At 31.3% G+C, this 22,200-nt stretch overlaps 3 protein-coding genes across 4 annotated transcripts in view; 1 reads left to right on the top strand and 2 right to left on the bottom strand.

The window, feature by feature from the left end:
* LOC100117951 (crustapain) overlaps positions 1 to 22,200 on the bottom strand; it is a 42,573-nt gene that overhangs the window by 8,408 nt on the left and 11,965 nt on the right. The window contains exon 6 of one of the 2 annotated variants that reach the window (XR_004344407.1): positions 755 to 1,183. The exons of the other annotated variant lie outside the window; for it this stretch is intronic. The gene's annotated coding sequence lies outside the window, so the exon portion shown is untranslated. The remainder of the gene's footprint in view (positions 1 to 754; positions 1,184 to 22,200) is intronic. 2 annotated transcript variants of the gene reach the window in all.
* On the bottom strand, positions 8,787 to 14,968 carry LOC100679273. The gene is made up of 8 exons (XM_031924903.1): positions 14,710 to 14,968; positions 14,349 to 14,467; positions 14,000 to 14,267; positions 13,422 to 13,604; positions 9,784 to 10,603; positions 9,558 to 9,694; positions 9,115 to 9,327; positions 8,787 to 9,043 (listed from the first exon to the last, which is right to left on the bottom strand). Exons 1-5 carry the CDS (start codon positions 14,966 to 14,968, stop codon positions 10,371 to 10,373), a joined length of 1,062 nt encoding a protein of 353 aa, XP_031780763.1. The 3' UTR covers positions 8,787 to 9,043; positions 9,115 to 9,327; positions 9,558 to 9,694; positions 9,784 to 10,370.
* Positions 15,165 to 20,365, top strand: LOC107981965. The gene is made up of 3 exons (XM_016988940.3): positions 15,165 to 15,923; positions 16,022 to 16,117; positions 17,984 to 20,365. The coding sequence occupies exon 3, from the start codon at positions 18,204 to 18,206 to the stop codon at positions 19,215 to 19,217; it is 1,014 nt and encodes a 337-aa protein (XP_016844429.1). The 5' UTR covers positions 15,165 to 15,923; positions 16,022 to 16,117; positions 17,984 to 18,203; the 3' UTR covers positions 19,218 to 20,365.

Below are 22,200 nucleotides of genomic sequence, written 5' to 3'. Positions count from 1 at the left end.
TATAAAATACGTTTCTTAGATAGCAAACGCTATTAATGATTGCATACAAAAATATTTATCAGTCTCAATAGAACGTAATTAATTATTACATAATAATCGTTTTCATAAAACCGTTTTTAAACTGAGATCATAAGCTTTGAAAGCTTGTAGATGTAATCACTACATCTTATTTTAGTCACTAGAAGTATTCTTTGTAGAAGATGCTGATAATGAACTAGAGGTGGAAGTCAATTTTCTGCTCTTAGCTGTTCTCATTAAATAGTTAATATAAAATCCTAAATCAATCCAATTATTTTTGAAATTTCTTTGATCATTTTCATCTTGGAGCTTTTCATTAATGAAGGTAATACAATAATACAATTCTAAAATACAAATATGGGAATCAGTAAAATAATACAGAAATGTGCAACAAAGTAAAAATAATTTACTTGAAATAAACGAAATCAAAAATTTCTTTACTTATTCCTTAACACAACTTTTTTAACTGGTGTCAGCGGTTTTTATGGAGAGCGTTTTAGAATAGACGAAGTACATTTTTTTTATATCGAATGCCCTATTAGCTAGATGATGATTGCTACATATAGTTTTACCGAGTTTCTTTAAAAATCTTATTGGTCTTTTTTCTTTTTTAACCAATTTCCAGTCTGAATAAGTAATAGATACGCCAAAACGTAAATGAATCATCTTGACCAGCAAGAAATACAAATTCAATGCTTTACACATTTTTATGTAATAATAAAATAGTAAAATTTACCTTTTGAGATCCAGTTTCTTTGACCCAAGTTGTCATATCTTCCATTTCTGTTTGATCAGCATACTTATCAGATTCATATTTCAAATCACTTTTTTGAAACTTTTTGTTTTTTCCTTTTTTCGATTTCTTATGTTTTTTTAGTCTTTTCCGCTTGTTTTGTGTTGTTCTCTTTTTGTATTTCCTCGTTTGTATGTTTATTTTCCTTCCTTTTATTTACATTGTATTTTTTATTTGACTTCTTGATATGACCTTTCTGAGCAGTTTTAGTATAAATAATACAATTTTTATCAATGTTTCTTTTCATTGCCGAAAGCATCGATGTTTTTGATGTTGAAGGTTGAGGACAAAAAGACTCTGGCTCTTCGAGTGGCGAAGATGCATCTTGTAGAGGTGATAGTAATTTTTCATCATTATACTCTAGCCGTTTCCCTATAACAACAGATTTTTATACAAATTAATATAGTCTTATCAGACAATGTTTAAACCTACTAGGAGGGTCCCCCCTGCTCGCTTCGCTCGCCAACCCCCCAAGTGCAAATTTTGAGTGATAATCGAAATTTTCTATGTAATTTGAAAATTAAGCTATAATGTTGATAAAATTTTAAATATAATATATAATATTGATGTCAAAATTCAAGCTTACAACTATTATATAAAATTTTTTAAATATTTTAAATTTTATATTTAAAATTTTTTTTAAATTTACATCATTAACTTCAACTCAATCAGTATCTCCATCTGTAACTTCATATTTGAATTACTTGTACCTTTATTCTGATGTCGGACTCAGACCTAATTCTGATTTTTATTAGCTATTACGCCTTATAATATTTGTATTCGTCTTTATCGCTGTCTCTATCACTGATCTCATTGCTATCATTATCTGTATCACCATCTCTATTCTTTCGTTAATATTAATCTGAATTTATATTATTTTTATGTCTAACTCTATCCAGATCATCGATCTCTATCCTAAATTTTATTTATATCTATCCTTTTATTAATCCTCTATCTCTATTTTAAACTTTAACTATGTATCTACCTCTTTATTAGTATTTTACTTCTTCGTTCATCTCTCTGACTATCCATTAACAACTCCAAAATCTATCCCATTCTTTTTCTTTATCCTTCTATTGTACTTTATATCTAAATTTCATATTTTACACTTATAATCTACACCAACTCTGTTCCTATCTTTATTGCTATCTCTACTTTTATCTCCGAGTCTTTCACGAATGCCATCGTTATCCCAAATTCTTATTGTATTTCTATCTTGAGCTTTTCATTTGATCTTTTCGCTTTATCATCCCTATTTCTTTCTCTATCTTTCTGTTCACAGATTGCATCTTCATTCTCGATTTTGTTTCTTTACCTATGTTGATCTCTATCACGATTTCTATTTCTGCTTGCTATACATTTTCAAACTAATTTGTCGCTCAGGGATAATCTATCGTTACCTTTATCTCTAGTTTAATTTCTAATGCCGTATCTATTGCGTTTCCAATTGTCTCTCTGTCTTTCTTTAACTTATCATGTAGATCTACATTTTTATAACTTTTAGCGACTTACCTGTATCTCTATCTTGAACTTTGCCTATGTACTTCTGTATCCGTCCTCTTTTTCATACGTATTTCTAATGTTATCATTATTTCTGACTACATCGATATCCCTATAAATTTAACTACAATTATGGATCTATCACGAATTTCATCGTTATCCTGATTTCTCTCGTAATCTTCTTATTCTCAGATTTCCCATCCATCTCCGATCATCTCTACCCATATTTGCGTCTTTACCCATATTCCCGTCCTCCCTTTTTTTTATGATGAATTATTCTTATCTTTAATATAATTCTAACATTTCTAGCTTGAACTTCATGTATATTGAAATCTATATTTTTATTATTTTGTTATCTTTTGAGACTTCTTCTCTATTACTATCTCTATGTAAATTCCAATTTTCGTCTTTATTTATTTATCTTCTTTTTTTTGACACCCGGTCCATTGCCTCTACATTTTTTAAAACTTTCTCTGTGGATCAACACGGAGAATTTCTGATCGCAGCTGTACCTACAACGTCATAAGTACGGAAGTGCAATGCTCTTCGTAGAGAGGGAGGAGCATAGGGCTCAGTGCCAGGTACAGCAGTTACCCCTGTATATGGCAGCTACGGACATTGATGGCAGGGAACGCTGCGGCCCGTAACGGGACGCTGCGGTCTAATAAAAGTTGATGCGTATAAGTCGAGTTGCTGGCTGCCACTAAGAAACAGACATCACCGTTTCCTGAGACTACGCTGCGTATCTTGTGAAACAGGAACTGCAGCCGTATCTTAAACGTAAGAGGTGCTCTGTCCTTGCTCAAAGACGGCTGATGTCAGAAATTTTTCTCGTGTATATTTCTACCCTTTTAGAAACCTAGCGATAAAGATAGCACTACATATGTAGCTCTATCTTTATTGCTACTCAAACCTCTGATTGGTCTAATTTATCTCTATCTGTAACCTAAACTTTTACGCGCACCTTCAGAAATATGGACGCCTTTTGTATTTCTTACTTTATAAGGACGCCTTTTGTATTTCTTACTTTATAAGGACGCCTTTTGTATTTCTTACTTTATAAGGACGCCTTTTGTATTTCTTACTTTATAAGGACGCCTTTTGTATTTCTTACTTTATAAGGACGCCTTTTGTATTGCATACTTTGTCCCTATTAATCATCTCCATCTCTACTTTTATCTCTGAGTCTATGACAAAAGCCATCGATATCCCGAAATCTGATTGTAATTCTATCTCAAACTTTTAATCTGATTCTTTTTCTTCATCTCTAATTATTTTCTTTATCACCATCTTGATCCCGAATTACATATCTATCTTTCTTTTCAGGTTTCATTTCAATATCCGATCTCTGAATTAGACAACGTGACACCGAGGCATACAGGTTATTGAGACGGCCAATTTAAACGCACACTACACACTCTATGAGATAAAATTACTTCTTAGTGTAATTATTCAAAGGATCATTTTGAACTAGTATGCAAACTTTGGAAGCTATCAGTGCTATAGTTTTATAAAAAAAATGCTCAAATCGGTGTCACATTGAAAATCTTTCAGCATTGAACAAGATTTTTCAATGTGAAACCTATTCAAGCATTTTTTTATAAAACTATAGCACTGACAGCTTATAAAATTTGCATACTAGTCTAAAATCACCTGCTCTAGCAGTATATGCATAACAATTAATGCAATTAAGGTTACTTTGTGTTTTGGTCATAAATAATTGGTGCGAGCTTAAACTTTTCTTCCAGCGTTAAACAAGATTTTTCAGTGTGATACTTATTAAGGGGACACAACACCTTTAACCTTCGGAAAAATCAATTGTTTTTTTATTGCTTATTTTGACAGAAAATTTTCCGTAGAATACGCTCCTGAAACCCGCTTGTCAAAAACAAATTTCCCGTAAAGTTATAAGCAAAATACTAAAACAAAATTTTTATCGCTTTTTCGTAAAATTGCGTATTTTTCATTTTTTGTCTAATACGACTAATAATTTTAATTTTAAGTTTGATAAATTCAATCTGGATAAAATTTTTACTGTGAATGTTGAAAATACTATTTTTTACCGTAGTATATACGTATATTATGTTCCACGTACACATTTCAGTAAATAAATTTTGAGCGTATTGATAACATTTTTTTGTGAAGAACAGAGAGACCGTTCTGCTGTTCTGCTAGCAGACAGCAAATATTTCAAAACACACCTGATATAGTCCCGAAATGTGTTTTATACTGAGTAAACACAGCTGATGTTTTAATACATAAAAAAACTGATATTTTTTAAAAGTGTGTTTAAATTAATCTTAGTAGTGTTTGTAGTGTTTTGGAGGTTATAGCTTATAGCTTATAACCTTAAAAAGTAAAAAAAAGTGAAGTGTTAGTCTAAAAGCAGAACAGTGAAGTTATTTAAAGAAGTGTGAAGTGTAGTGATTTTAAAAATATGTGTGAAAATCGAGATGCCAAGGGAAGGTTTGCGAGTACCCATCCAGAGAAGAAGTACTAGAGAGAGAGAGAGGCAAGAAGATTTCTAGGAGTCGTTACTCCTTAGTGAGGATGAACCTGCCAACAAGTCAAGACCTTCAAGATCAGCAAGAAAGATGCAAACTCCAACAGCGGAAGAAACCTCTGAGGTCAGGAATAGATTGAATGATATCAACATTCTATTTCCAGCGCTCGAGGAACTTTTGATTTGTTATCAATGCCATGAAAAAGTTCAACTTGGCGAATCAGAAGCTCAAGGATTAGGATTCAAGATTAAAGTAGCGCATTGAGTGTGGTCAGCTGGCAGCTATCAACTCATGCAGAAAAGTTAGCGTCAAGAACCATGCTTGGGAGAACAACAGAAGAACAGTGGTTACATTTCATGCTCTTGGACTTGGACACGCTGGTCTATCAACATTTTGTGGGTTGATGGACTGCTTAAAACCCATGGCTCAGTCTGCATATGTTTCAATCAATGAACAATTCAGTAAAGTGTGTAAAGAAATGGCCAAGGACACCATAAAGAATGCAGTGATAGAAGAAAAAGACGCTACAGAGACTGGAGCACCGGATGAAACATTTGGAGGTTAGACTGGTAATTTTCTATCAGTTTCAACTTGAATGTTCAGCACAGTAACCAAAAGAAAAGATAAGTATAAAGTGTTATCATTATCAAGGATAAAATAACCTTTTATCACATTTTTATAAAAATTCATGAAATGCCTTTTTTTGGTTGCAGGTAAGAAAAGCCGTACAGAACTCAGAGGTATAAGTGAATATACCTCATAATTGCTGAGAGTCAAGTTCTATGTGTGTGGAACATAGAAAACTTGGTTCCAAAGGTTTTGGTAAGCACTAATTTAAGTTACACTTTCAACAATTTTCATAAATTTTAAAGTTGATTTTCTCTAAATGTTCTTTTTACTGATTTCAGCTTACTGCCCGTAGGATTCCAAGTGAACGAATGTTTCTTTCGGGCTCAAACTTAAGGAGGATACTTTGTACACCTGTAGTTCTGGTATAAATGCAGGGATTTTGATTAGAATGTTTAGAAAATGTTTTATACATAAAAAGGTGCCAGAATAAGCAAAAATAAAAAAAATTTAGTTTTTTCATCGCCAAATCATTTCTAAACATTTAAATTAAAAACCCTGCATTCATACCAAAACTACAGGTGTACAAAGTATCCTCCTTGAGTTTGAGTCCAAAAGAATTATTCGTTCACTTGGAATCCTACAGACAGTGAAAAATCTCACAAATTCTTGCACCGAGTGCCACAACGGGCCAGCAGGGATAATGAAGGTTTTAGCATGGTAAAATTGAAGGTATTTATGCTAAATATTATTATAACAAATTTAAAATGATTTACTTTAATTTTGTCGTTTTTACTTATAATTCTTTTTTCAGGGTTTAAAGATGTTGTGTCCCCTTAAGGGGCTGTCGGAGGAGCAGCCGAAAAGCGTCGCCGCAACGTCCGAGTGGCGCTGCGATCAGGTGGCCAAATCCCAATTGAACAACAAATACAAAAGAACCGCGTACTTAAGAAAAAAAATCGCTTTTTACCGCCCTTCCTTTTATCTTTGAGTGATAGTAACTCGTGCAAAACATGGTATTAAGTGCATATTTTCGACATTGTATTAGAATTACGATATGACCTACCAAGGCACGGTGACTGTATATAATTTCAAGATGGCCGCTTGTTCGGCTGCTCTGTTGCTATAACGTAATTCCAATACTACGTCGAAAAGATGTACTTAATGCGATGTTTTGCACGAGTTACTATTACTTTAGGATAAAAGGAAGGGCGGTAAAGAGCGTTTTTTTTTCTAAAGTACGCGGTTTTGTTGTATTTATTGTTTAATCGGGATTTTGCCACCTGACCGCAGCGCCACTTGGACTTTGCGGCGGCACCGTTCGACTGCTGCTCCAACAGCCCCTTAAGGGGCGATCGGAGGTGTTAGTTCGGAGGGCGCTGCAGTCAGGTGACGAATTCATGGTTAATTTCATTACCCAAAAAAAAAACTTTTCAAAAATGAAAATCATATATTATCATATAAAATTAAAGTTAAAATTATGTTTTCCCAAAAAATGATTTTAATGCGTAAAGCAAAAAAACATTTACTTGACATTTTTATATTTAGAGATTTCACTACGTTTATTAGTCTTTTTCTTGCCAAGATTTTCACTTTTGAAAAAAGTTTTTTTTTGGGATATTCCACATCTTATACAAAGCATATTCTTCTTGCTATTGCACTTCATTAAATCTTGATCTATTCGATAGACAACAAGCTACTATTGGTTCAGACATTGACCGCATCGCGCATATAATCGTATAGCAATATATGCATATATATATATATATATATATATATATATATATATATATATATATATATATATATATATATATATTGTAATAAATTTGAGGTTTAGTAGTAATATTATTTATTTCTTTATTATTTATAATTGTAAGAGTCACTAACTCGCGGATCTTGGCCGTGTGACGCGTATGGCACTATTTCGCTAAAATTAATAATAAATTCGGGGTGCGATCGCGGGACCCCTAGTCACAATAAATTACTCACACACACTTCCAATCACTCATCCACTCGCTCATACACTCGATGCTTTCTTCGCTCGAAACCTTTTCTATAATTTTTTCACCGCGAGGCTTACTTTCTTTGGCCATTATCTCGCCGTGTAGTGTTCCGTTGTTGGGGCTGTCCTTTTTTCGAATGAGCGGCGTATTGATGCTCGGAGCCGGGAGGTCGCCTTCTTTCGCTGGTGATGATTTTCAAAGCGTTGCGTAGATTTTACTCCCTCAATCGAAGATATTGCGTGATGTCGCGTCCGACCTTCCTCTCCCTAGGTCTCCGCGCTCTCGATCGTCCGCAGCCCAACAAATAAACTGGATAGTCTTCGATTAGATTCTCCGCGGCTGTACAATTACAACTTCAAATTTTCGGTAACTTACCCCTTTTGGGATTGTGTCTACGCTCGCCGGCAGATATACAATATGCGCAGGAGCCTACTTGTCGCTTGGTCTCCTCGCCTCTATCTCACCGCACACCGCGATCTCGTCAGCTCATCACCTCGCCTCACTCACACTCTCACATCCATACTCTCACGCATTCTTACTCACGCATCTCACGCATCACTCTCCTTCGCTCGCGAAATGACGATTTGGCGACTCATACTCGCTCGGGATTTTCGACTTACTTTCGCCATTCGCCCGATCCGTTACAACGTATAGCATTACATGCATATTATAATCGCGTGTCGCCGAGTTGCAGACGAATGTCGGTAAAGTAGATTAACTACTGTAACCATTGATGTATAATACCAAATATACTCACCGGAAGTTACGTGACCGGAGGAGACGAAAAATATCGGGAGAGGATGGAAACTCTGAACGAAATGAAATAGAACCGAGAAAATTTTCAACTTGCAATATTAAGTTAATAACTTAATATTTTTGAATGAACTTTTTATACATGAAAAATTAGGATAATATACCCTACTGATAAAACTCACTTGAGAATCAAGTGAGAATCATCGAAAATCTCAAGTGATTCTCAAGTGATTCTCAAGTGACTCTCAAGTGATTCTCAAGTGATTCTCAAGTGATTCTCAAGTGACTATCAAGTTGAATTGTAAATAAAAATGTATTTTATAAATCTTCAGTATCCTGAATTAAAAAAATTTTCTAAATGCATCGCGACATGCTGTAACATTTATTTTAAGTTTTGACTGGCTGTTTTTTCGCGCACGACCTCTACGAATACATGAATATCTAACAAATAAGCAAGTATTTTATTTTATAAAACGTTTTGTTCCCATGAAAATGAATTACACGCATCACGTTCTACTATTTGTTTATAGTGCTTTGACATTCGTCGCATGAAAAGGAAAAATTAAAAATTCTAGGGCAATAAAAACGGGTTAAGCTTACCTGAAGTCGCTAGTTTTATAGACAAAGAAGAATAACTGCAAAAAATTAAGCAAGTAGAAAAATATGTATTTTATTGAAGTTTTATATAACAAGTAATTTTAACTGAATTTTTTGATTTATAGATCAGTTTTACATTAAGTACAACATAATATCAAATTATGCATCTGGTGGAGTTTGATTTTTTCTCTCATCTCTAGAATGAAAGCTCAAACTTTCGGTGGAATTGTATATAAAAATATCCTTTGTTTCTTGCGGTAACTCTTTGTATCTATTAGATTCATCCAAGTAATCGCTGTACAAATCTGCATTAAAGATACGTATTAAATATTGTAAATGCGATAGAATGAATATGGAGTATATCTATTTAGCTTACTTAGATACAGATTTAATTTTCTTGGAGAATATAATTGGATGGGTTGTGTTCCAAATGTTTGGTTCTTCAATTTCGATAAATCTAAACATCTCAAAGCTAAGATTTTCTTCGTCCGTAAAACCGTCGCAAATCTCTCAAAAATCCACTTCTACGATTATATTTTATAATTCGCCATGATTTTTGCCCTACAGTCGATTTTTCACCCAAATATACCTTTAAAATCAAAAAATTTCGTTAAAAATATTTATTAGTAATTATTTGGAAATGGAAGATGATCTTCATAGAACAAATGGATACATTTTTTATCCAAATTTGTTGTAAATTCTTAAAAATATTAACAAATATGGAATTAGCTCCAAGCTTCAATATATTTGTTATAACTAAGCAGAGCTCGTAAACCATTTGTTATATGAAATAAAGAAGCATTACAGTTTTGTATATACCTTGTTTTTAACAATCTCGTATCGGTTGTGTCTGTCAGGAATCACAGATTCTAAATCATAATTTAATTTTCTATATTTTCGGTATAATTTTGGTTTATATTGCTCGAGCATCGGGACAGCAGAGGAATCTGATTCTTCTGATAAAAATTATACATTTTTCATAGCATACATTTTTTTTATTTAGTTAACACAATAATTAGAATCATTAATTACAAAATTGCTTTACCACCACTAGCTGCAGGTACTTCAGAACTTTGATTGGCATCTTCTTGAAAACTAGTACGTTCATCTCGCTGGCTCGATGAAGTGCCAGTTGACGACACTTGTTGGGTCCGAGAACGTGGACCTGGCCGTCTTGATGGTTTTTGAGTAGACGGTACTTGTTGCGATTCTGAAAGTTGACCGGCTGTCTCTCTGACAGTGAAATGACCGAGTTTGGTTGTGTTAAAGAACGTGAACCTGGCTTTTTCGTTTGACAATTTTTAGCGAATTGTTTTTGAATAGTTTTATCGTGCCCCAAACCTCCTGAAGACGTTACTGGTGAACGCGACAGATTTCTCAAGTGCGACAGGTTTTGTGGAATTGAACCTCCTGGAGATGATAGGGGCGAATTTAAAGGAGTTCTCAAAGGCAACCGATTTCTCGAGAGCAACTGACTTTTCGAACGCGAACCTTCTTCTGGAGATTCTCGTGGCAAATTGAAAGAAGTTCTCGAACGCGACCGATTTCTACAAATCGACTGGTTTATCGAATCCCCTGGAGACCCCAGTGGTAAATCCAAAGTAGTCTTCGAACGTGATTTCCTTCCAGACCTTAGTGAAGAAGGCGAAGAAGAACTCGCGAACTACGAATTTCTGAATCTACCGAAATTTGTAAATCAGAACGTCGCGTTGTCTGGTATTCTGATCTCCGTAGTCTTTGGGATTGCATTAGTTGAGACCCTGCTATTACCGGCGATAGCTGCGAGATGGCTAAATCTAAATTTGTATCTCTTGCTACCAATGAAATATGCTGACGGTCTTTCAGTTTCTGTGGTCTTGAGATCTCTGAAAATGGTTTTAGGTAATTGATGAATATAACAGAATATGAAAGAAAATGAAACTCGCTCCGTGCAAGCTCAGACTTACATCGTACATTAATAGTTCGTGTGCATGTGTATTTACATGTGCATATACGTCTTACTTGAAATTTCCATATATAATATGTCACGTAACATTATGACACCTAATGTCGCCGCAAATAAAAGTTGTAGCAACAAAAAAGAATGTTAACGCGTGATATAGTACAAAAGTCTATCACATGATATATTGGAGCAAAAATAAAATGATTTTAGATATATATATATATATATATATATATATATATTTTTTAAAGATTTATAGTTATATATAAAGTGGTACCCTGGCGCGAAAAATCACGTGATTTATCACACGATTAATAATGCGATGAATCGCTTGAATTCTCACGTGAGTAATCACGCTAAATAGTCACGTGATTTATGACGTGAGAATTACAGTGATCTATTACGTGATTAATTATGTGATAAATCAAGTGGTTTTTCGCGCAAAAGTGCATGACTTTTCTGTAGGTAATATACACAGTAAAAGACAACATATTATGGATATATCATGACGTAAATTACTTTTTTATTGATTGAACGTACGGCTAAAACAGCCACGTGATGAGCCATTACATAATGGGCCACCAAACTGAATACGGAAGTGTCTTTTATGACATGTGGCAAAATATAACGTGAAATATCACATACACGCACACACACCCTAATAACACGAAGATCTAGACTAATTAAAATGAATAACAACAATTAAAACGAAGCAAATTAGGAAAAAGACATGATATTGAAAACGCTCTTGATTTTTTTCCATATTGTAGTTTATCGCTAAATAAAGTATTTTGTGATAAAATGATGATTATTTCATGTTTCTACGATTTTTATAATCAATTTAGACCATTAAGTCTCAAATGTCCTTGATTTTCACGTAATATTCAAACTCTATTTTCTCATATTATTAACAAAAATAAAAAAATTTATCATCATAATATCCGAGGTAGAATTTAATGCTCTTTAAAAATTCAGCTAGTATTGATTGTTAACAAGTTATAAACAATTTGTTTGATAAAATGCATTATTTTTAACTCAAAAAAATCTTAAATTGAAAATTTTTTATGAAAACAGTAATATACACATACGTTTATTAATAAAAAAGTTTCCTTGATTTCTGTACTTAAAGATAGGTAGGATGCGGAATACAAATTTCAATATGGCGGTCCCCGAAATGTTCCCTACTAAAAAAATCACGTGATTATTACGGAATTATGACGTGATTATCACATGATTATCGCTTGATTAATAATAACATTCTGAAATGTTATTAAAAATACTAAAAACGTATCAATTAATTAACGAAATGGACTAATTTTGACAATAAATAAAGGGTTACATTAAAAAAAATTTCTCCTACTAAAATTTGAACTTAGAACCTTCATTTTTATCATCATTCTTTCACGTACAAATAAATTTTCTTTCTGAAATATAAATAATAGTAAAAAATAAATTTATTGTTATTAAAAACGTAATTGGTTTTAATTTCATTAATTGATTTCATGATTGGATTTTGTGTATTTTCAAACTGATCAATATAAGCAATTATGATTTTAATAACAATAAATTTATTTTTTATCCTTTATTTCTTTTTCAAAAAGAAAATTTATTTATATTTACTTCGTTAATTAATAGATTACGATTTTTACAATTTTTAATAACATTTTAATATTTCAATAGTTATCACCCAAAATTCACAAAATAATCACGTGATAATCACGTGATTTTATCGGTAGGAATGTCTAAAATGAAAAATTTTTATTTTAACGTTAAGACGCTGTAGCTAAAAATGTATAAGCTTTTTTGAGAAAGTGCAGAGTACAAAATTCTTAGAATTTATCGTTAAATACACTAGAATTTAAAAAAAAATCTTTTGGGGATATTTTGAATAATTTGTTATTTAATTTTTTAGACAATGTGAAAAAATGTGGAAAAATTTATAAAAAAATTATATTTTATATTCTTTGGTAAATTCAAAAACATTTTTTGTTTTCTGAATTTTTTCTTAAAATTTCAAAGTTTCAGAAAATTTATTGCATAAACTGTAATTCAAGATAAACATTTATTAATATAAAATTTCAACTTTTTTACTTGAAGTCAGTCCCTTAACTTCTGAGAAAAATTGCAAATAACAAAAAATGCTTTGAATTCACCAAAGAATGATAGAATTTTTTCTAAATCTTTTAAATAAATAATTATTCAAAAATTTATTTGACGAATAAATATTAAATTTCAAAACCTCAGAATAAATAATAAATCTTAATACACAAAATATACTAAACCATTTTGCAATAAAATATTGGCCAAACTACAGTTATAACAAATAATATGATTTTAAATAAAGAAATTGAACTATTTATATTAACAAAATTTCAATACAGACATCATTTAATTTTTTTTTTTTTTGAGGTTAATGCATATATTTTTAATTAGAATAATTAATAATGTTTAGTGGTGACTTATTGAGTGTAGCAATATAACAAATGTTATGGTCTTACTATACTTTGACATAATTCTAGAGCTTGAACAGCACTCTAACTTAAAAAGCTTATAGACTTCCTGATTTAGACGCATGTGCACTATATGAGCCAATCATATAACGTCTATCTTGGCTTCACAATATCTGGTCATGACTTTTTATATGCGGAAAGTTATGTTTAATTAGATCTTTGAAAGGTATTTATTTCCTTTAATTACTTACACGGAGCGAATTTTAAGCATATATTAATTTATGAAGTAACCTGCTTGCAAAGTCCGATGCATGTAAGGATAGGAGTGACGTAAGAAATTTATAGAATGATGTTCTTGAAATGAATAAAACTTTTCCATTTTACGTTTTGGGGTCGAACAAGCAGGTAATGACATGCAATATTCTAAATTATGTTTGGTTTCGTCTATGATCTTAACATTAAGATATCGCATTTCTGTAAAATTTTGAATGAGAAAGATTTAAAATGTTTGTTTTGAATTATTTACTTTTGGCAGTAATAAAAAGTACTACTTTTTTTATCCCCACTGAAAAAAAAATGTATTTTTTATTTTTATCTTTTAAATGATCGTATTAATTTAATGTTAAATACAGATAACAGTTTTAAATAACCTAATTCTGATATTATTATCCGCACGATACTTCTATTAATAGCCAAAATATAAATTAATTAATACATTTTAAATAAAGTTCAAGTTTTTAATACGTATTTAGATAAATGCAAATAAAATACATATTTATTGTCAACAAGGAAATCGTAAAATGTGATGTAGCAGGCTTCTCAAAATCATAAAATTAAAGGCATTATTTAAATAGAAAAAAATAACAAACCTCTATTTTCTTTTTCTTTTAAACAATCTTGTAAAACCACTCTTCGTTCTCGTTGGCTAGTTATTTGCATTGTTTGCATCTTTTTTGCATTGTTATCAACTGTAGAATCATTTTCAATATCCTGTGCATCATCTTCACTCATACAGTCATTCCTAAGGCTATCAAGACTTTCTTCTCTATTCTTCAGGAGAGTTGACTGTTTAAACTTGTCAATCGTTCTCTGAGAATTAACTCTTTGTACGATATTTTTGATGATTTTATTAGTTTGCTGCAGAAAATAAAAACATTTATTATTACGTTAAAAATTGAAACGAAGTAAAAAAATATTCAATAAATAAAATAGACTCACAGGCTTAACTTTATTAGTTTCAGATTCATGTTCATTAGAATCGCTAGAAGTTAATAATTTTGGTACAACTAATCTCTTTGGTTTGTTTATTGCTCTTATCCTGGCATCATTTTCTGATACTAATAGACGATAAAAAAAAATTTTAAAATATTAACTCTGTAGAAAATTCCCTGTGAAAAATAGTCGATAGACATCAATTAAATTTCTAATCGACTTGTAAGTTTCATATCAATTCTACTTTCTAATGAACTTTTTATACAAAAATTAAGATTAAGATATTCAATTAATAATTGAATCGATTGCTATTGACCTTTTCAGCAGGATGATTATTTAAAAATTGTTATTATTAATAATAACTTACCTCCTAGACATACTATATATCCTGGATAAAATACTGGTTGTTTGTTCTCTATTTTACTACGAGTAGATAGTACTTGAACTTTATATATTGGTTGCCATAAAACATAATATTTATGGTTCTTTTCAAAATTAGATAAATCTTTTGGCCTGATATGACTCTTGTCATTCTTTTTATAAAATATTGATTCTATCGGCTCATAGTAGTATCTAATCTGATCATCTAAATATTTAAAGCATGCATAAGACACTGCTTTTGCCATTTCTTTTTTAAATTTAATAATAATAGAGTATGTTTTACACGTCTTTTAAGTTACTTTTAAATACTTTTAAGTACGTTGAACTTTTTATTATATGTACTTGTGTCAAAGAATCTTTGCGTTATTTTAAACTAATAAACTTATACAAGTATATCATTTGGTGTAATCACAAACAGTTATAATTTTACTATACCCACTACATTATAAACTAAATACAATAGTCGAATATTTAACTATCCCATTGTGTCTTGAAGCTTTTTGGTTCTTTGTAAATTTGAATATAAATGAAGATGTACGTATGCCCCGATAACCACACATTAGATTGAACCCAGTTAACATTCACATACTACAGTGACCTAACTCACGCGTTCGTGAGCACATATATATATATATATATATATATGTCAACATTCGAAAGTTTTCCCCACCGTTCCTTGGTCTACTTTACAGATGTGTGACAAAGGAACGATATATATAGCTTAGAACGCACATGTCAAACAACGGCAATAATGCTATTCTATAACGTAAATATAACCTATACAAAAAATCTTGTACATTGTATATTTACAGTTTACATTGTAATTTAAAAAGCTATTAAAAATAAGAAGATTGAAAAAAGTTTTATTATTTTCAAAACAAATGTGAAAAGTAGATAAATTTTATCCTCAGAAACAGTAATTTTATAATAAAGATTTTGTAAATATATAAAAAAAAATCGCATGAGATAAATAAGAATAAATTGAAAACGTATTTTATATAGTTAATATGAAAAATAAATAGATGATAATTATTGTTGGGATATGAGCGATTATTATCACAGGATATTGTGATAAAGTTTTTGAGAAGATTTATAAAATGAACAGATACAAAAGAAATTTAGAGATTGGAGATGACGAAGCAATAACAAAAAGAACAGCGAAAAGATATAAGGCTACCATTAATCAAGAATTTAGACGAGGTAAAACATGAATAATATTAATCAATGTAATTACAATTTGTAAAGTGAATTATATTTTATAATAAAACGTTATTTAACCAATGTTATATTGTTTATAGGTTCAAAGTAGCGAAAGTTCATTTTTCGAGGATGTGGTGGATGCACATATGACAAATAAAGAAATCTTATGTGCAGAAAACAGTAATGATGTTACGGTCAGTATAATACAACAATTAAAATATTTTTTGTAATAGGGGAACATTATTTTATGCAAACTATGTTTACTGACTCGCATTTATGCTAATTTACTAATTAATTCATTAGCACGCAGCTTTGATCAATGTGTTAGGTATAAACTACGCATACAAATTATGTTACTTAATTGATGTCATTTTTATAAGTCTGTATTATGATTAAGCAATAAGACTAACAAAATTGATATGCGTGGCTTATATTTAGCTTTAATACTGAAAAATGCTGACAAATGACTAGTAACATTAATTAATTTTCTGACCTATAGCCATGTTCATTAAATAGTTGAAAAATGCGAAAAGTAAGTTCAGAAAATTAATTAATGGTACAATTAACTATTAACCGTCAAAGAAAGCGAATAGCTTAAATGGTAGAGCAATGGAGTTTCACGCCAACGTTTTGGATCTAAATCTCGATCAAAGAAAATTTTTATTATTTTGATTCTTATTTATTGCTAATTATTCATTTTCCTAATTTATAAATAGAAATTTTTTCGAAATATTCACGTGATTTTCTCAACATTTTCCCGTGGTTATCACATGGTTTTTTAGTAGGGCATAAAGTAGCCATAAAACGGCCAAAATTATAAAAAACAATTTTCCCGAATTTAGAATCAGAAAACATATATGCATGACAAATTCTACTACGATTGGTCACGTAATTCCAGAATTATGATTGTGTACGTACATACACTCGACCTATCAAACACCTGGGAAGACCGATTTGAAAATGTGCAAGTGTAATGCGGTCTTTGCGTAAATTAGGTTAGGCTGCAATCGGTTCCTGTTAGCGTAACTTTCGACAGTCTAACCTAATCTGCGCAAAGGCCGCATTACCCTTACAAATTTGCAAATCGTTCTTCCCAGATGTTTTTTCCGTTGATTGTACATACACACACACACACAACCATCCGTACGGACATTTTCTAAAACACGTAATTTAAGGTGGTTAGTTCCCCTTAATGTATCATTTATTCCGCATTTACATGCAGACCACATACATGACATTCAAGACAGGTACTCCCTACTAAAAAACTCACGTGAGTACTCACGTGATTACTTAAGATTAATCACATTATTAATCTTGAGATAAATTGTTTTATTACATAATCACGTGAATACTTACGTGATTCTTTACGCGATAACTCACGTGACTTTTGTCAGTAAGTATGCCATTTTGAATGAAATGACAAATCTAATGAAACCTCACATGATTAATTATCTGATTTTTTTATTTTTGGCTGGGATTAATTTCTTGATTATATAATTGCATGATATTTTTGTAGAGTAAGGCTACCTTCTAACAGCTGCAGAATATAAGTGATTAAAATAATTAAAATGATCAAATGAAACAATTAAAATTGCCGATTAAAATAGATTAATTATTCCACTTTCATCGGGAATTTCGCTTCACGTTAATAATTTTTAATCGACTTTAATCTCCAAGTGTTATTAGAGTAATGTAATTTTTCATGCGAGTTATTCACATGATTTATCTATGGATAATGTTGGCCATTAATTACGCAATTATTCTAGTAGGATGGGCGTACAAGACCAATTAAAGGGCTATTTTCGCGTGTAGGTGGACATGTCTTAGAATGTCTGCGTTTGTGTGGGCGCGCGTGTTTTTGTGTGTGTATAAGTGGATATATATAAATTGAAGCTAGGTGCCTATGAATTAATAGCAGTAGTTGTATTTAAAAGTAATGTGTTGCGTGATTTTTAAAATCGCGTATGATGTACTTCAGACATACTATTCATCTATATGTAAATTTGTTCACATAATATCTATAATTAAATGAAATCAACATATTTTAATTGGTTTTTCAGAATCGCATGACCTAGATTTGAGTAGTTACCTACGCAGTTCTTTATTAGAAGATGATAACGAATATCTTCACCAATCATACAGTAACCCTAAAAATTTGGATGAGATGTTACATAATGTAGATTTTCTTCAATCCATTACGACTCCTGTTGATGTTAAGAAAGGAGAATTATTTTTAATGATACTTAAATTTGTGTTACGAATAAGTTAGCAGTTTCGGCTATGACCAATCTTTTTAAGTTATTTAATGTTATTTTTAAGTCACCAGTTATGCCTGATTCGCGATATTGTGTGGATAAATTGTTGAACCCAAAAGAGAGTGCCGAATTTCATGCGGTATATCATAATTGTTCAGCGTATATAGGTAAATTAGGCGAAATAGCGTCTGTCAAAGTTTGCCAAATATGTCAAGAAGAGCTAAAAGACCACCCAAGTAACACAAGTTTTTTTGTTATTATTGATCCATCGACACAAATAAAAGATTTAGTTAATTTCTATGAAGATCATTATGACTATGTGATCAGTAAAAGGATTTCGAAACCTGGCTTTATAGAAGATGTATATGATGGAAAGGAGTATCGCGCATTTGTTAATTCACTACCGCAGGAAGATAAGTATAGTTACTTAACTGCTGTTTTTAACACAGATGGAGCTCCAAAATTCAAAAGTTCGCAGTATTCTATTTGGCCTCTGTACCTTATGTTAAACGAATTGCCTAAACAAGAGCGAATGAATAAGTTAATCACATGTGGACTATGGTTTAACAAGAAAAAGCCTGATATGAGTGTGTTTTTATCGACGTTTGTTGATGCTATGAATAAATTAACGAATGAAGGAATTTCATGTAATGTAAAAAATGAAAACAAACTTGTAAAACTCTGCGTAGTCACATGCTGTGTTGATTCTGTAGCCCGTGCTCCTATTCAGGGTCTTAAACAATTTAATGGTAAATGCGCATGCAATTGGTGTTTGCATCCAGGAGAATGGGCTGAAGGTAGTATGAGGTACCCTTTATTAACATATTCTGTAGATTGTCGAGAACATGAAAAAACTGTTAGTGATATGATGATTGCAACTCCTGATAACCCAATTGATGGTATTAAATATCCATCACCTCTTATAAATTTGGCAAACTTTAATATTATATCAGGTTTCATAGTTGACTACCTTCATTGTTCCTTAGAAGGTGTTGCAAGTCAATTTACAGAATATCACTTGATGTCAATGATCACTTGATCTAAAAATAAATAAGATTACTGCTCCTCATCAAATTTCATGTTTAAGCCGACCTTTAAGCTCCAGAAACGATTGGAAAGCACGCGAATGGGAAAACTATGTCTTGTTTTATAGTGTTCCAGTTTTGGTGGATCACTTAAGCAGAAATCATCTTTTTCATTGGATTCTCTTTGTTGAAAGTATGTATATACTATTATAAAGTAGTATTGATATTAAGGATTTAGATCGAGACGATCAGATGTTGCACGAATTTGTTACTAACTCGGAAGAATATTACGGAATAAAATCAATGACGTATAATGTCCACCAGCTACTACATATCTCTAAAAGCGTATTAAATTGGGGACCCTTGTGGTGTAATTCCACATTTTCTTTTGAATCAGCCAACTACAATTTATTAAAAGCCATCCAATGTTCAAAGGGAGTCACGTTACAAATCGTAAGATTTATTAATATTAACCATTTAATTTCTGTTGTACAAGAATATGTATATCCACATGCGGATGTTTTAGTCAAAATGTACTGTGATGATTTTCTCAATTCAAAAGTACAAAATTACTGCAAAATAACAAATATTACATACTTTGGCCTAGGCAATTACGTACCGAATAATTTATTAGAAAAATTACAGTTGTCTGTAAATTCTGCGAAGCTCTTTTTGAAAATGGTTAAAAGTGGATGCTTGTACGAATCTTCTATTAGAAGTAAAAGAAGATCAAATAATTCATATGCACAATTAAAGGATACAAGATTTGTGCAAATTGTTAGTTTTATTGCTGATGACGAAACTAAGCAAGAATTTACTATTTGTAATATCATAAGTACAAGACATCGCTTCAGTAATCTTTACAAAAACCTCAGAGTGATAGAGAATATTAACACGGAATCAATAATTATTAAAACTGATGAAATCATGATTATTTGTATTTTCATGCAAGTTCTTGAAGTCATGTATATTTGCCCTTTACCTAATCTACTTCATTATTAAATATAGAAGCTATTTTCAAAGTGTGCATAAGCAATTAAATTAATGTGTCTACTGTAAATTAATATCATATTATATTGTTAATTAACGTATTTGATAACATTAAACTTGATCTGTATTATTACAATTGTAATTTGTATATTATTTACACTTTCGTAATAAGTTACTTTTAATATGTATTATGTTGTAGCTATTAGCCGGTAGGCAATTCTGCTTCTTACAGGGATTTATATGTAAATTTAAATTTATTACGGTTAACAATGAATAAATAAATATTTTAACAAACAAAAGCCTGTCTTTCTGTAATATTCTAAAAAATATTTTTATCATTAGAATTAATAATAATAATGATATTTGCATTTTCACTAATGATTCAACTTGAGAATCACTTGAGAATCACTTGAGAATCACTTGAGAATCACTTGAGATCTCACTTGATTCTCAAGTGAGTTTTATCAGTAGGGTATTTAAGTAGATACCAACAGATTGCGCATACGCGCAATAATGATGATTTAAATGCAATCGAGATTTTTTTAGGGTTAGGAACACCTAATTTCAAAGTATATAGGGTCGCGCCGTTGACAAATCGTACTTCGTACTTTTTCTTACCAAAGCGGCGCTATCGCGCCCCTTGAATACAAAAAATGTTTGGACTTTTTGGCTAAAAACGCTCTTTACCGCTCTATAGCTATGACTTTAAGCTAGTGGGCGAGCATGGTCAGGTGATCATTAAAAGTGTATATTTTGTACTAGATTGGAATTACAAACATGACGTAGCAGAAGAATTTTTCAGCTATTGATGGTTGCATGTTGCGTGGTACGTCGTGTTTGTAATTCCAATCTAGTACAAAATATACACTTTTAATGATCACCTGACCATGCTCGCCCACTAGCTTAAAGTCATAGCTATAGAGCGGTAAAGAGCGTTTTTAGCCAAAAAGTTCAAACATTTTTTGTAATAATGAAATTAACTATGAATTCTTCACTTGCCTGCAGCGCTAACGGTTACACTAGGAACTATCAGCTCCGACCGCCCCTTAAGGGGACCTCACCATCTTAAATTAAAAAACTGCTGCCAATTCATTGGCATGTAGCTTCCTCCTATTGAAAAAAAAAAGTGGTCAAATCACTTGAAATTTTATTGGGATATAGTTTGACATATGACCCATCGACATGATTTTTTCGTAAGGTTATCATGTTTAGTTTGAAATTTGAATTAATAAAAAACACCTTTTTCATTTTATCTGCCGAACAAAGCGGTCGATCCCGAGGACCGCACGAGGAAAAGTAGATAATTTTATTCTCTATCAAATGAATTTAGCTGAATTGTTTGTAACAATGGGATGATTGAAAAAAACGCAAAATAGTGTTTTTCAAAAATCAAAAAATGGCCATAAAAAAGTAATTGAGAAAATAAAAAATAACTGTTTTTCCCGAATTCAGAATCCAAAAATAGATATACATGTCAAATTTTATTGATATTAACGGAGTAGTTCCAGAAATATTACGGTATACACACACATCTACACGGATATTTTCTAAAAACACTTGATTTGAACTTCTAACACGCCAAAAAGTATTTTCTAGAAGTTTTGACGAAACTCAAAATTTTACTATTACAAAGCTTCTCCTAGGAGGAAGCAAAAAAATATTGATTTTTTGTGTAAAAGTACCTTAAATTGTTTAAATAATCAATTGAACAATTATAATAACTCAGGCATACTGTAAAAATTATCAAACAATGTTTATAAATACCATATGTCAGGTACAATAGGTTTTCGAAGGCCAAAAATCACAATTTTCATTATTTCAGCTACCGCAGACTTCAAAGGGCACTTTTTTCTTAATGGATCTACTTTAAACACATATGTTTATGGAATGAATGTGGGAATTAAAAAAAAAATTTAATTTAAAAAAGTTGTCTACTGGTTAAGCATAATTTTTGTCATTTTCTAAATATTTGAACAAATTTTTTTATCAAATTGTAATTTCTCTTTT

The sequence above is a fragment of the Nasonia vitripennis genome, chromosome 1 (assembly GCF_009193385.2).
Source record: "Nasonia vitripennis strain AsymCx chromosome 1, Nvit_psr_1.1, whole genome shotgun sequence".
Classification (NCBI taxonomy): Eukaryota; Metazoa; Arthropoda; class Insecta; order Hymenoptera; family Pteromalidae; genus Nasonia; species Nasonia vitripennis.
The sequence above is the reverse complement of the archived record's forward strand: the minus strand, read 5'-3'. Positions and strand labels throughout refer to the sequence as shown.